Source organism: Eptatretus burgeri, chromosome 6 (assembly GCF_056783735.1).
Source record: "Eptatretus burgeri isolate ZD-2024b chromosome 6, Ebu_testis_v1, whole genome shotgun sequence".
Lineage (NCBI taxonomy): Eukaryota > Metazoa > Chordata > Myxini > Myxiniformes > Myxinidae > Eptatretus > Eptatretus burgeri.
In genome coordinates this window covers 108064800-108080296 of record NC_140966.1, presented here as the reverse complement: position 1 = coordinate 108080296, position 15497 = coordinate 108064800, and the positions used below count along the sequence as shown (strand labels likewise).

Sequence of the window (15497 nt, the reverse complement as noted above, 5' to 3'; positions counted from 1 at the left end):
TGTCAATTAATAATTCATATCTCTAATACAGATACAATGAAGGAAGTGTCAAAGAGTCTACCAGGAATGCCCGCAGTAACAAAGGGTGTAGAGTTTATTCTCTTCTCACTACCACCTGGCTCCCTCCACAAAGTTTGCTGTTGTCTGTGTCGCCAAACAAGAAGCAGCTGATTGAGCTTATTACGAATGATCTGATGACCCACAGAGACACGGTCCGTGGAACACTAATCATCAATGCCACTCATCCGGTCCCTATCCAGATACAATCGAGTGTTCTAACTCAAATAATGGACCTGATGATTACACATGAAGAGGCAGACACCATGATCATTCGACAAATCATTCAAGCTGACATGCCGCAAGTCCTAGTTGTAGCTGATGACACTGATGTCTTCACTCTTCTCTGTCACTTTGTCGTCCAAGGTGATATCAAAGGACAGGCAATGATGATATCTCCCATCAAAGGTCGAATAATGATCGATATTAATGCAACTGTCAACAAAAACCGTCCCATCATGAGCAATCTTCTTGCTGTACATGGGCTTACTGGTTGCGATACTGTCGCCACGTACCACGGAATTGGCAAAGGAACTGCCGTCAAGGTTCTCAACAAGAAGCAGATCAACCTGGACACGATTGGCAATATTGCCTGTCCTTTCCCTGAGGTTATCGATCAAGCAACCAAATTCCTCTCGTGTTGTTACGGTCGCGAGGAATGTAAAACCATGACAGAAGCTCGCCAAAAAGTTTGGTCATCAAGACTAAACCCGTAGCATTGGAGGATCGCCCAAACTGCAGACTCTTCCACCGACTACTGAAGCAGCCAACGAAAACATCGCCCGGGCCCACTTCCAAGTCACTACATAAACATGTTTGGCAACATGCCAAACACACCGACCCACCACAATTACATCCTACAAAAGTTGGGTGGCAAAAGGAAGGGACATCTCGAAGTCCAGTAACTGTTCCAAACGACACCAGTCTGGTGCCTCAAGAGTTGTTGAAACTCCTCAAATGCTCCTGCGGAAGTGATTCTCCGTGCCAAACAAAGAGATGCGGTTGCAGCAGTGCCAATATTGCATGTACTGAGTTCTGTGCATGCTCTGGTGGCGAAAGTTGTTTCAACGAGAAAACCATCGAAGGTCTACAAGCACAGAATGAATCTGATAATGAAGACACATCGGAGAGCGATGAAAGCGATGATGAGCAAATACTCTAAATGTGTTCATTTGTGTCGGTGTACATATCAAATGATACTTGATCGAATGATTAGTCTATACATTTCTAGTTCTGTTTTTTTTTCCCGTTTTTATTATTTGTAACTTTTATTATTATAACTTTTATTTTATTATCATAACTATTATTATTATAACTTTTATTATAAATTGTATTTTATTATTATAACTTAAAATAGAGTGATTGTAACATTTTAATTGCACACTACAATTATATAATGATAGTATTATATAATGTGATACTAATACTTTCAGTTTTTCAAGCAGTAAATATTGTCAAATTTTTAGTTTGCCATGTGGAACGTAATATGTATAAGTCGGAAAATGCTGAGTCACCAAATTGATTATATCTAGTTATATATATATATATATATATATATATATATATATATATATATATATATATATATATATATATATATATATATATATATATATAATGCATAAATATGATGATACATATGTGTTTTATCATGTTTATTGTGACCTGATTCATTTTATGGACAAATTTAATTGATAATATCAGAGATGTTTGAAAAATCACTTGAAAATATTATTCGCTTTTACCACAGTTGGGGACATCGAAAAGCCATGAATATTTAAAATTGCCCAAGGGTGACATCACCACACCCACCTGGGGGTTGTTTACTGGGACCCTACACAATAATAATCAGAAGAGGGAAAAAAACTTTTACAGACATTTTGGGGTTGGCGGATTTTAGTCTCTTATTCTGCCGGACCAGGATATAATAGGTTTCCGGTGGTTCATGATTCAAAAGGATTTTTTTTTTTTTTTTTTTTTACTAACATGAATGCACAGCCTTACAGTTTACATTACAAAAGCAACAACAGCAGCAGGTATTGCTTCCAATTTTCTTATTTAAGATAGGACATAACTTTTGATGTGATGATGATGATGACGATGATGAATTTGAATGCAGTGAACTCCTCCGAAGGGGATGCAGGTGAGGGTGCTGATGATCTTGAGGTCGAGGGACCGGAGCAAAAAAAAAAAATAAATGGGTAATCGACAACTGTTTTGCTGAGTCCTGCAGGTTTCTGTGTAGCTCTTTGTACGGGAGCAATTAGTCAACCAAACCCTTCTTGAATCGGAGGTACTGCTCCATCACTGGGTCAGCATCTTGCAACCTTTCAGTGACTGCCCTCATATACTGCAGAACCTCAGCCAGGAGCTTGACGGTCATGTTGGGCCTCGCCACCTCTTCCTCCTCTAAACTGCCATCCTCCTCCTCCTCCTCCTTCCACGAGCCATGAACATGACCTGCTTCCTGTACATGTTTTGTCGCTTTGAAAGATAAACATAGTTTCGTGGGACATCTCACCATGTGCACTTTAAACATATGGTACTGGACTTCACGTATTGTAGCTTCATGTCATAAACATCATTTTGCGGGATGTCTCACCAGTATAACACGTCATTCCCCGTGACACCAACCCCTGTGAGGTACTTAGAGAATGAAAAGACGAACAACATCTATTGATGTATCCAGTAATTACCAGGTTTCCACATAGACACATTACACAATGTAAACATTCAGTGCATCTTAGTGTAAATCAAAATCTTGCTACAAACAGCACCATCTGAGCTTTTACATGATTAAAATGCTCAGCATAATCTGCCTGCAGGTAGGAAAGACGTCATGTCATGTGAGTCAGAGAATACAAACGCTCAGCATATCTATTAATGTAATTATCAGCTAGCTACATACGGACTAATTACACAATGACATCGCTCGCCACATCTATTATCAGCTGTCGAATACAGCATCACCCGTAAAAAATTCCCCAAAACAATGCGCAAACCACTCACCCCTCCCCACAGTTACCCACAATGCACGCGCCAAGCTCGTTGGGGAGTGTGCCTCTCCTACGACCACGACATTCCTCGAGCATGCCTCGTAGGGACCAAGACATGACCAAGGCATTCCATGCAGAACTAGCAAGTCTCATCGAGGAGAAGAGGTACCTGCCGGAGCAGGTCTTTAGTGCTGATGGGTCCGGCTTGTTTTGGAAAAAGATGCCGACCAGAATGTTCATCTCACAGCACAAGAGCAAAGCAGCCGGCTTCATGGCCGCAAAGGACCGGGTATCCCTTCTCCTTTGCACAAACGCTGAAGGGGACTTCATGGTAAAGCCCATGATGCTCTATCATTCCCTGAACCCACATGCACTGAAAAACAAAAACAAGCAGGTGCTGCCCGTGTACTGGAACAGGACAGCGTGGTTGATGTCCGAACTTTTTATTGACTGTATCCATACCTGTTTCATTCACCTCATCCTCAGGTCGAGAGGTACCTGGCAGAAAAGAACCTTTCGTTCAGGGTACTTCTGCTGCTTGACAACACTCCTGGCCACACCACGGACCTGAACGGCGCATCTTCATCCTCATCATCATTTTGCAAAGTTACGTGTGCTGTGTTTGCTTAATGAAATATTTAAATGGTACATGATGTTGTTTTTTTCGTTTTGCGGTACGGTATGGTATGGTTGAGAGACTTAAAAATCCATTCTTCAATCAATTGGAAATGGTACCTGGTGTTGTCGTTTTTTTATTTGTAAGCATCTTTTATGAAACTGTAATCGTGCATTCATGGTCGAAACCACTTTAAACTTTAAAAAAACTTTCCCCTTTGAACCAGGAACTGCCACAAACCGATAACATTATCCCCCTTGTCCCCATTGTACCAATTCCTCAACTTTGGTGGTGTCACCACTTGCAGTTGTTTTCCTGACACTTGCGGATTTTTCACGGGTTGGGAAATCCTCGGAACCTATCCCCCCATTTCCCATTGAAACAATGCCCCCACATTCGCTGGGTTTTCCCAGAACTTATCCCCCATGAATGTCAGGGTCCTCGTGTATATATATATATATATATATATATATATATATATATAGATATATATATATATATATATATATATATATATATATATATATATATATATATATATATATATATATATATATATATATATATAGTTACGGCTGTGGAAATTTGCACAACACCAGAAAGGTCCTAAGATCAGTTATGCCGGTAAGTTTGTGTGCAGATAGTTCCCCACCGTTGTTTAGAGGGATATATTCGTGTTCACCGGGCTGCGACGCTTCGAGATAGCCGTTTTTCTTTTCTCTAACATTATTTTGGACCAATCATCCCCCAACAACCAAATCGCCACCACCAACATCATTCCCAAACAACAACTCAAACACCACCACCTTCGCCTCTTTACCTCCATAACTCCACCCCGCAAACATCGCTTCACCGCCATTCTCAAACGACACCCACAACAACCAAATCGCCACCGTCAACATCGTTCCCAAACAACCACAACCAAACCACCACCACCTTTGCCCCTTTCCCTTCACTACCATCAACAACGCCACCCCGCAAACATCGTTTCACCTCCATCCCAGAGACAACGCCATCTTCACGCTGTCAGGACGAGCGCTCTGATGATTCCCGCGACGTCCGCTTTGCCAGGGTCGGAGTTCACGCTGTCAGGACGAGCGCTCCAATGATTTCTACCACGTCCGCTTTGCCGGGGTCGGAGGTCACGCTGTCAGGATGAGCGCTCCGATGATTTCTACCACGTCTGCTTTGCCGGGGTCGGAGTTCACGCTGTCAGTACGAGCGCTCCGATGATTCCAGCGACGTCCGCTTTGCCGGGGTCAAAGGTCGCGCTGTCAAGGCGAAGCCTTGGTGAATTACACACATCGACTTGGCCGGGACGAAGCCGCGCTGTCGAGGCGAAGCCTTGGTGAATTACACACATCGACTTTCCGGGGTCGAAGGTCGAGCTGTCAGACCGAGCGCGTCGGTGATTTCAAACACGTCGGTTTTCCAGGGGCCAGAGGTCGCGCTGTCAGAACGAAGCTTTGGCGATTTCTACCACGTCCGCTCTCCGGGGGTCGGAGGTCAAAGGGCAAGGGTCGATTCTCGCTTCCCCGGCCCAAAAAAAGGGTTAGCAGAACGGAGCTCAGAGCCAGTCGGTTTTACGGAGCTCGAGGCAGTGTCGAGAGAAGTGTCGGTGGGTCGGTTGCCAGTGTTGGTGAACGGAGCTCGCAGTCAGTGGTGGGGGAGATGAGCTCGCGATCAGTTACAAGTCAGTCTGGGTTCAGTTTTCGAGAGACGGAGCTCAAGTCAGCCGGTTGTGGGGAGATGGTCGTGGTGTCAGAGCGAGAGTTGGTGAACGGAGCAGGGACGCGGAGAGGGGCTCGGAGGCAAACCAGAGAGCTACGTGGAGACCACTGCCGGGAAAAGGGGCGAAGTGGAGACCACAGCTAGGGAGAGTTTGCCGGAGCCAAGGCGGTCCAGGGTGCTCGTTCGAGCATCAACTCGCTAAGAGAGCGTCAACTCGCTTAAAGAGCATCGACTGCTGAGAGAGCATCGACGTGCTGAGAGAGCACCAGCAATTCCCCCCATACCGAGCATCCGCGCTGAGAGAGCGCCGGTAACCCTGTCCGTTCCGCGGTGCCTGCCGTGTGGCACGAGCCTGCGCATCCGGGTGGAGAACGCTGGAGAGAGCTCACCGACCAAGCCGGGTGCCCGAGGACAGGCACGGCCACGCCAGGCCGTGGGGGAGTAGACGTCGCGACCTGCCCACCGTCGCGCCACGAGGGCGCGGGTAAGACCCTTCGGTCTCGTGGGCCTGACCGTTCATCCAGGCTCCACGTCACATTCGGTCGATGGACCTGTCTGCCACCCTTGTCTTTGGGGGTGGCTTTTCTTTGCTTTTTGTATAAATGCATGTGGTGGTGCCGTCTAGTAAGTAGACTTGTTTAAGTGACTGTGTGCGCGAATAAAACGCTTTATTCGGTGGTAATTCTTTTATCTGCTTGCTTTGACTGTACATACGTGCATGATTCATTGCTGTGACTGTAAAGACGTGCAATGTCTGATAAATGTGCTTATTGAACTGTTCCCCATTCGTAGCGTCCTATTCCCTGTTTTGAAAGTGCCATCTTGCATCATGGAAGAAATTGGTAGAGGGGTGTAAGCACCCGGTAAACAGAATCACATCTGTCGAGGTCGGCGATAACACCGCTCGGTTATCACTGTAGCACGGAACGGACCGCTTATGCGGTTCGTGTCCTAGGCCGACCTGCGGCGAGGTACGATCGCCCGGTCGACTACTCGCACAGGTACTTAGGTCGGTCGAATTTGGCGAGCAACCCTATCCTGCGCGGGTGGGCAATTGGCACGATCGTGGTGAGGTTAAACCCCCACCCGTGACTAGCTCCTCGCGGTAGTTCCAAGGAGGGTCACGACTGAATTGTCCGACGGGTGGGCGACGCGGTCACGATTCGAGTTACGCGGCCGATCGCACGTGAATTCGCAACAATATGTATGTATATATGTGTTATATATATATATATATATATATATATATATATATATATATATATATATATATATATATATATATGTATATATTGTTACGGATTTCAGAATCCGGTCTGATGAATGCATCCACACATTCAGGTCCTCAGACAGTTATTTCCTCAAATGTATGTTGAGATTAGCCCCATCCCCATGTCTAATGGGATATTAAATCTGATGCATTGAGAAGGGTAAAGGACAGATCCCCTCTCTTATGGGAAGCTATTTTCTTTACGACAGACACGTTCACACACATTTCTTTTGCGAGCGCTGGCGCCCTTATGTTTCCTCAGCAACGTTCTTTCGCGAGCTCTGTCGCCCGCCCTTATTTTTCCTCAGCAACGTTTATGCACGTATTTTTTTCGCGAGCGCCGACACCTGCCTTTTTTGAGAGCGCACGGGTCATCATGGTAACCGTGCGCAAGTGGGGCGGGGTGAGCTTGGGGCGGACTCTGCACCCGCCGAGACGGGCCAGAGATATAAGAAAGAATTGGAGGTCCGTTCGGAGGGAGAAGAAGTCGAGAGAAGTAAGAGGATGGAGAAGAGAATGAGAAGGAAAGCCAGAGAGGAAAAGGAAGAAGAAAGAGGGAGAAGTAAGTGCGAGAAGCGAGCAAGAAGCAGGTGTAAGCGCGCAAAAAAGGAGAGAGGAAGCGTGCAAGTAAGCAAGCGAGCGTGTGGTGTGCGTGTCGGTGTCTGACCAGCACCAACGAGACAATTCGTCTTTCCCAGTGCTTGAGCAAGCGAGCGAGTGGTGCGTGTGTGGGTTTGAGCAGCGAGTGAGACCCGAGTGAGGCACGGGTCGGTCACCAACGTGTGAGGCGCGGGTTAGTCACTGGCGGACGGTGTGGGTCACTGGACATCACCAGTTTCATGAAGTGTGAGGAACTGTCCGTCGCAGCACCAGGGTCTAAACCCACGACAGACGATCTCGGTGCCCTCCCAGACATCGACTGGCGTTCAAGGCTGTTCACAGGAGGGTGCCTGGCAAGGCTGGGTGCTGGCGACGGACGTGACACGCACGCACACTTTTCAGGACGTTTTCACTTCACGGACGACTTCTCTCTGGTGAGCGAGATGATTCTCCCCCCCCCCCCCAAATGATCTGTTGGGTACCCTTGTCTGTGTTTAGCTGTAAGTATGTCAACCCCTCCCCCCCAATAATCATCTGCTCTTTGTCTCTTTCCCTGGCATTTTGATTGATTTTGCTTTGAAATTAATTCATTCATTTACCTCAGAAAAGAAAAGTTCTTTGTATTTATTTATTTATTATTAATAAATTATTTGTCGATTTTCAACCTGTCCGTGTTTGTCCTTTCCCTCCATTGGTCTCGCATTGTCCGAACGAGAGACACTGGGAGGTAATTACCACAGATTTCACCAAAAATCTTCGGCACACACCAGCAGTTAAAACGCTCGACTGCCCTAATTAAAATCTAATTGAGATAGCATCGGTGCTTTGTCGAGGGCATGCTCCCTGCTCAGGTAACCATGTGACCTCGAGTTAAACGGCATAATTGGACGGTGGACACTGAAACTCGTGGTTGACTGGGTGACGTTCGTGGTTTTAAAACAACCCACCGTACCACAACGTTAAATGTGAGCGGTGGCCCCAGGTCCAGCTCTTCCGAGGACAAACGGGGATTAATCCCCCCGAGTGACAAGCTGGTGTCTCGTTACCCGTGGCCGCAACAATATTTATATGTATATATGTATATATATAAAAAAATATATTCCTCTTGGACAATCTCTAATAAGAGATATCGCAGTCTGATAGCTCAGGGGAGGGGATGTTTCCAATGAGTTAATTGGAACCACCATTCCAAAATCCTCCAGTGTCATTATTCAAGTCCATGATATTTGAACACTTACTGTAACATAGACTTAAAACTAGAACGGCACGTGGTACCTCTGCCAGGCTGAACAGCTTGTATTTTGTATCCTACTGATAGGCCAGATCTGCATCCGGACCTCAACCAAAATCTAATGAGTTTGTTCTCATCACCTACCCACTCATAAACCAAGTTTTATCATAATCCATCCACAACCTTTTGAAATTTGCTTTATATCATTTTGTTTGTCTCTCTGTCTCTCTGTCTCTCTGTCTCTCTGTCTCTCTCTGTCTCTCTCTCTCTCTCTGTCTCTCTCTGTCTCTCTCTCTGTCTCTCTGTCTCTCTGTCTCTCTGTCTCTCTCTCTGTCTCTCTGTCTCTCTCTCTCTCTCTCTCTCTCTCTCTCTCTCTCTGTCTGTCTCTGTCTCTCTCTGTCTGTCTCTGTCTGTCTCTGTCTCTCTCTGTCTCTCTCTGTCTCTCTCTCTGTCTCTGTCTCTCTCTGTCTCTCTGTCTCTCTGTCTCTCTGTCTCTCTGTCTCTCTGTCTCTCTGTCTCTCTGTCTCTCTGTCTCTCTGTCTCTCTGTCTCTGTCTCTGTCTCTGTCTCTCTCTCTCTCTCTCTCTCTCTCTCTCTCATGAAGAATCACTTTGAAAAATAAATAAAATTATCGTATCCGGATCCAGATGTGAATCTTCACAAAAATTGAATTATTTATTCCCTTGTTACACACCCAACGTGTCCACCAAGTTTCATCAGAATCCGTCCACAACTTTTGGAAATATTGTGCTTAATATCGTTTATGGCCCTATGTGTCATTGCTGAAGAATCATTTGGATAATTGTAGTCATCGTATCTGCATCCAAATCTTCATCAAAATGTAATCAATTCGTCGTCGTCAAACTCACAGCCTGTCCACCAAATAGAATTTGAATCCATCCATAACTTTTTGAAATATCCTGCTCAGAGACAAAAACAAAACAAAACACACAAAGACAAACAGATGTGAAAACATAACCTGTGCCCACCTTCAGTGGCGGAGGAGATAAATAACCCTTCTTCATTTCAGAACATAATCGTGGAATATCCTTACAGCGGCTTTTTGAGTAATTTTTCAAAATACTCTCATAAATATCAAAAATAGGAATCGGAATCAGTTCCTATCGGTACAAGGCAATTTGTGTGAATCACCCTTCCAGTGGATGCAAGGCAATGGCACGTGGCTTCTCGAGATTTCTCCACAGTAGTAGCTTGCGGCGTGAACCATCCAGCTCCGCAACTTCCAGCCGGGATGTCCCAGAATCCGTCCAGTAAAGTTTCTCGTGGATCCAGTCCACACCCAAGCCGCCTGTATGTTTAAAAAGAAATCCAAAAAAACGTATTTTTTAGTGACTTTATGGTGAAGAGCGAAGCACGCAGAACAGCGAATATTATGCGGAAAGCACTTAAGGACCGAGGTCAAGCCAACTGTTTGTTGGTGGAAACCGACAATTGAGAATGAAGCACTAAAGCAAACTCAGTGCCTTGAGGTACCAGGACTCTCAAGGCCGGTGCTGATGATCTCTGTGGAGGCATTTCCATTGAGTGTGGCATGCGCAATACGATCGAGCGTCACATCCGACCAGAAAACGAGGGCACGTTTGTGGTGGAAGTCCAGCGCGATGGCGTTCTCCAGGTTATTGAGCAGCAATGTGTACTCAGAGCGGTATGGAAGTACCCGGCGGATGTCAATGCGGTTGGCAAAGAGCAGAACTGGCTCAGGACCTACACCATGCAGGAAAGACGGTGCACGTTACACACTGGACAGGAGGACAACGGACTGAGTCGTCCATCAGATGTCCATGATAACCGACACCAACTTCATGACACCGAACTCGCACTTCCAAATTCACTTCATTGTGATTGTGTACAGGATTCTCATTAGTAGTGCACATGGAATTATAACAATTTAGGAATATTTTTTTCTTTTTTAAAGGACAAGATTAAAATGTGTCCTTTGAATAGTACAGGGTATTTTCTTCCCAAACGATCTTTGCTGCTTATCATGTGTATCCAAGCCTGACTAAAGGGCTAATTCTTTTTTTTATCACATATGAATGGGTAAAATAAAGATAATTTAAATTCAGAAAAGGGAGGATTGTAGGAGATATACAGGAGGGAAAGGAAGTGCAGCAGGAGTGTGGAGAGAAGTGAATGGAGGTTCTGAGGAGGAAGGATAACGTGGGACATGTAGAGCTGGAAATGAGGGTTGGGGTGCAGCACTCTCCTTTGGTATGTAACAAACAGACAGCCTATAACCATCCCTATTCTCCTTTATCTTTCCCCACTGACATTATCATTCTCCCCCCCCCCATCCCCTGTACCCAACCACCCAAATTCCCCAACTCCCAGGTAGGTAATCCTTCCATTTGGAAAAGATAAAAAGATCAGAATTTGAACATGTTCATGGCCACCAGTTAATGCTGCATTGCTAATGGGGGGGGGGGGGGGGGAAACCAATCACAAATCATCGAGAAACCAAAGAGAAAGACTTTCCAATGAAATACTTATTGACATTCGCTTAAAGCAACTAAGTAATTGAATGAAGCAGAGACAGGTAACCCGTATATTGCACAATCAAGGGCACGATGACGACAGACAAAATAAGTGTCTCGAGTTGAAATCTAAAGTGAAAATGCTGAACTTTCTTCTATTATATCTACATGATGAAACCCACAAATGAAAGAGTGGCAAAAATTGTTCTGATGTTCACAAATAGCTTTGGTGAGAGAAGCGAAGAGAACATCTTACCCAACGCCTTGCAGCCCTTCTTGTCAGGCCGAAGCACGTAGCCCTGCTCACACCGGCATTCAAAACTTCCTGCTGTGTTGGTGCAGCCCTGGCTGCAATGGCCTTCCTCCACACACTCATCCACATCTATGGACAACCATTAATGGCTGAAATCGTGCGAGTGCTTTCCACACCATCTCCTTCTCTCGTGCTCTCGATTAGGATTAATATGAAGCACACAAAATATTCTACCTTCACTATGATCATAGCTATGATCACAGAGTGAGTGGGTGGTCTCACCTCCACTCCACTATGATCACAGAGTGGAGATCAGCCACAGGGGACATATACTTTTGGATTGAATTGTCGGCCGAAACATCAGGAGTCCTACCGCTGCCTGTTACAGTATCGTAAGCCATGGTCCATTTACGGCCTTTTACTGTAAAAAGGAAAAAGTTGGTGTTGAATGTGGAACTAACAGCTACCATTGTGATTGTAGCCCTGTGGGACTAACAGCTACTTCGTTACATTATGATTGTACCCTGCCCATTTCTCAGGCATGCACAAAGGCCAAAGTTCCCCCGCAAGTACCTAATCCTTCAGCTGACCTTGGCAATCCTTCCCATTGGCGGTGAGATGGTATCCAGCATGGCATGAGCAGTGCACACCATGGCGTGACTGTCGGCATTTGTGAACACAACCGCCATTTTGTATGTTGCAGCTTCCGGCGCCAGGTTCTGAACCTACGTGGAGAAATGGAGCATATGTCAATAACATACAATGGCCTACACAACAGGAATCAACGGACAGCGGCGAATTAAAACAATACACGCAGACAAGATGCAAAACAAAGAGGTATCTGATATTTGAAAAGCAAAAAAAACTGAGACTCATTCCGCATCACGTGCAATAATTAGTCCTAAACGTGGCTGCAGCTGCAGGAGCTTTGTTGTCTGAAACAAGACAGTTTCTTCCTGTTTCAGACAATTGTCTGCCAACATTCAAGCTGGAGATTCTGTTCATTTCCATTGCTTCTGGAATTTGAATTATTGTGCACAAATTCATCTCCGGCAGGATGACTGCCTGCAATTATCTCAGTGGTATATAACTGAGTAGTAGGAAGTACTTGCTGGTATTGTGGAATGAAGTTCCACAACCATGTGATGATAAACTATACAGTAGAACAAAAACATGCCATATAATAAATGGCATGTATATATATATATAATTACGAAAATGGCTTGGGTTAAAAAGAGGATTAATTAACGAGTTATTTCATAATACAATCAATCTCAGAATAAGATGTTCGACAATGCGCCAAATTAACGCTGCTTGGATCATTTGTGGAGACAGACCTCTATCTTCTCGTGTCCAACTGTGTCTGTGGACATACTCCTGCAGTTGGGTTACTCTTTTTTTTTTAGGAGGTTGGTGGCAGGATTTGCACTCCGGCCACGGTAAAACCCTTCACTCTGCCAAACACAAGAACACCACAAAGAAAATTGAAAACCCACTCCGTGGGAGTACCTCCTGTGCAGCTGCCCTCTGCAAGACAGCTCACCGGATGACGGAATTGGAGCAAAGCCTTCGGGACCCCACTCTTTGATGATAGGAGGGAAAGCACGGGGTAACTTTCCTGGGGCAGATTGTGGTAGTGTGCGTCGGGGTGGTGCTGAGGTGTCGTCCGCCAGACGGCCGTCTCCTTGCGTGAACCTGAGGCGTCCTTTCAGGTGGTTGCTTGGAATCTCCGATCCCAAACTGAGGATGATCACCTGTCTCTGTTATTATTTGAGCTCAAGCATTTGGAAATTGGTATTGGAGCACTCTCAAAGGTTTGGACACCCGACAGTGGTGAGATCATGGTGGGTGGTTACACCTACTATTGGTCTGGTCGCTCTGATGGGTACCACACCCAAGAAGTTGCTGAAGCTGTGTCCAATAAGCTGACTCCAATGATAGCTGAGGTAACACCGGCCAACGAGCGCATTATTAGACTAAGAATTCATAACTTCTTGAGTGTTGTTTCCCTGGTCTCTGTCTATGCTCCGACTGAGGCGAGTGATTTCACCGTGAACGACGCATTCTGTGCCACGCGAGAGTCTGTGGTTGATCAGTGCCCCAGGCGAGATACTCTCCTTGCCTTGGGGGATTTCGATGTATCGACTGGAACTGATAGGGATGGTTATGAGACGTGTGTTGGTCCCCATGGGTCTGGAACTGTGAACCAGAATAGCAATAAGTTCTTTGACTTTGCAAGAAGTTATGGACTTAGGGTGGCTGGTTCATGGTTCCAGCACACACAAGCTCATCACTGGACTTGGTATTCCAACACTGGTGGTGTGGCAAAGGAGATTGACCATGTGCTCGTTAATGGTCGCTGGAGGATGATCCAAAACTGCAGGGTCGACCAGAGTGCTCAGTTCCTCAATACCGACCACGGGCTTGTTGTAGCAACTCTGAAATTGCAGCTTAAACCTGGGAAAATGGTACCATCCCAGCCTAGGCTGGACGTTGGTAAGCTCAAGGATGAGAGGGTGGCTGAGGAGTTTGCGAGCAGGCTGAATGGGGATTTGAGGGGTCTCGGTGCTTTGGGGAATCCAGAAGAGTTGTGGAGTGCCTTCAAGACCACCATCCTTGATGTTGCCGGTGGATATCTTGGAACTCACCAGAGAGCGAAGAAGAATTTTGTCTCTCAATGGACACTGGATACCATTGACCAGAGTCGCAGGGCCAGGCTTAATGGCAGAGCTGAGCTGTTCAGGGAGCTGAGGCATAAAACTGTACGTGTGCTAAGGGTGGACAAGGAGGCCTATGTGCAAAGCATCTGTGAAAGAGTAGAGCATCACCTGTGGTCACGTGATTGTCGTCCTGCTTACAGGGCAATTTGCGGATTGTGTACCTCCAAGACCGTCCCTCAGTGTAATGCAGTTAGAGCAGAGGGTGGTGGGTTCTTGACAGAGCAGTGCAAAATGAAGGTCCGCTGAGCTGGTTACTTTAAGCGGTTGTACCAATCTGATCCACCAGCTGTTGGTTTGAATATCAGGGGTGCTACTATCGCAATTGCTGACCCTACAATCTACTGTGGTCCACCAAAATTTGCGGAAACACAGGCTGCGGGGAACCGGTTTAAATGGGGCAAAGCTCCAGGAATCTGTGGCATCCATGCCGAACTTCTCAAGGCTGGTGGAAATGCTGCACTCGTGTCGTTGCATGCAGTTTTGTGCTTTGCCTGGAACACAGGCATCATCTCAACTGACTGGAAGAGGGGCCTTGTTGTACCTCTCTGGAAAGCGAAGGGTGATCGCCAAGACTGCAACAACTACCCAGGGGGTGATGCTGCTCTCAGTGCCGGGCAAAGTCTTTGCTCGGATAATTCTTGATAGGGTTCACCATCATCTGCTTGAGCACCAGCGTCCAGAGCAGTCAGGCTTTTCACCAAAGAGGTCAACGATTGACCGTATCCTTGCCCTTCGGGTCCTCACTGAATGCAGACGAGTTTTGGCAGGGGCTGCTTGCAGCCTATTTTGGTCTTTGTGAAGCATTCGATTCAGTGAATCGGGATGCCCGCTGGAGGATTCTTTGCCTTCGTGGGGTGCCACCAAAACGGATCAATCTGTTGTCTGAACTGTATTCTGGTACTGAGAGAGTGCTGAGAGATGTGGTGATACCATCTCAGACTTATTTTCAATTGTTACTGGAGTTCTTCAGGGGTGTGTACTGGCCCCCACACTTTTCAGCGCTTGTGTGAACTGGAGTATGGGGAGTATGTTGGAGAGATCAAGTTGCCGTGCATTGTTTGGGAATGTCAAGGTCTCTAACCCTGATTTTGTAGATGATGCAGTCATCTTTGCGGAGACTCTAGATATCCTTTTGGGGGCCCTCGAGGTGCTGAATGAGGAGTCGGAGCTGCTGGGATTACGGGTTTCCTGGGTCAAAACTAAGATCCAGGCTTTCAATGACATCTTGGATGTTGCTGTCCTGTCTGTGCCTGTTTGTGATGAGAATGTTGATATTGTGGAGAGATTCACTTACCGTGGCAGTGATAGTCATGTCTGCTGGCTGTGAGTCAGAGGTAAATAGACGTCTGGGTCGGGCCTGGGGAGTCATGGATTTCCTGGATCATGGGGTGTGGTGCTGTCGGTACGTGTGCAGGAGGATGAAAGTCTGAGTCTTCAGGTCCTTGGTGCTTCCAGTCTTGCTCTATGGATGTGACATTTGTCTCTGACCTGGGATCTGAGATGGAGACTTAATTCCTTTGGTACCAGAT

The 15497-nt window shown here is 46.2% G+C and overlaps 2 protein-coding genes across 5 annotated transcripts in view; one reads left to right on the top strand and one right to left on the bottom strand.

Moving 5' to 3' along the window:
* Positions 1-15497, top strand: part of APAF1 (apoptotic peptidase activating factor 1) — a 515858-nt gene that overhangs the window by 402996 nt on the left and 97365 nt on the right. The window lies entirely within an intron of this gene.
* The window catches only part of LRP4 (LDL receptor related protein 4), a 105972-nt gene that overhangs the window by 51651 nt on the left and 38824 nt on the right, over positions 1-15497 (bottom strand). The window contains exons 9-12 of the mRNA XM_085886641.1: positions 11839-11973; positions 11252-11377; positions 9995-10225; positions 9653-9809 (exon numbers count right to left, since the gene is read on the bottom strand). Coding sequence (XP_085742767.1) covers positions 9653-9809; positions 9995-10225; positions 11252-11377; positions 11839-11973 — 649 coding nt within the window. The remainder of the gene's footprint in view (positions 1-9652; positions 9810-9994; positions 10226-11251; positions 11378-11838; positions 11974-15497) is intronic.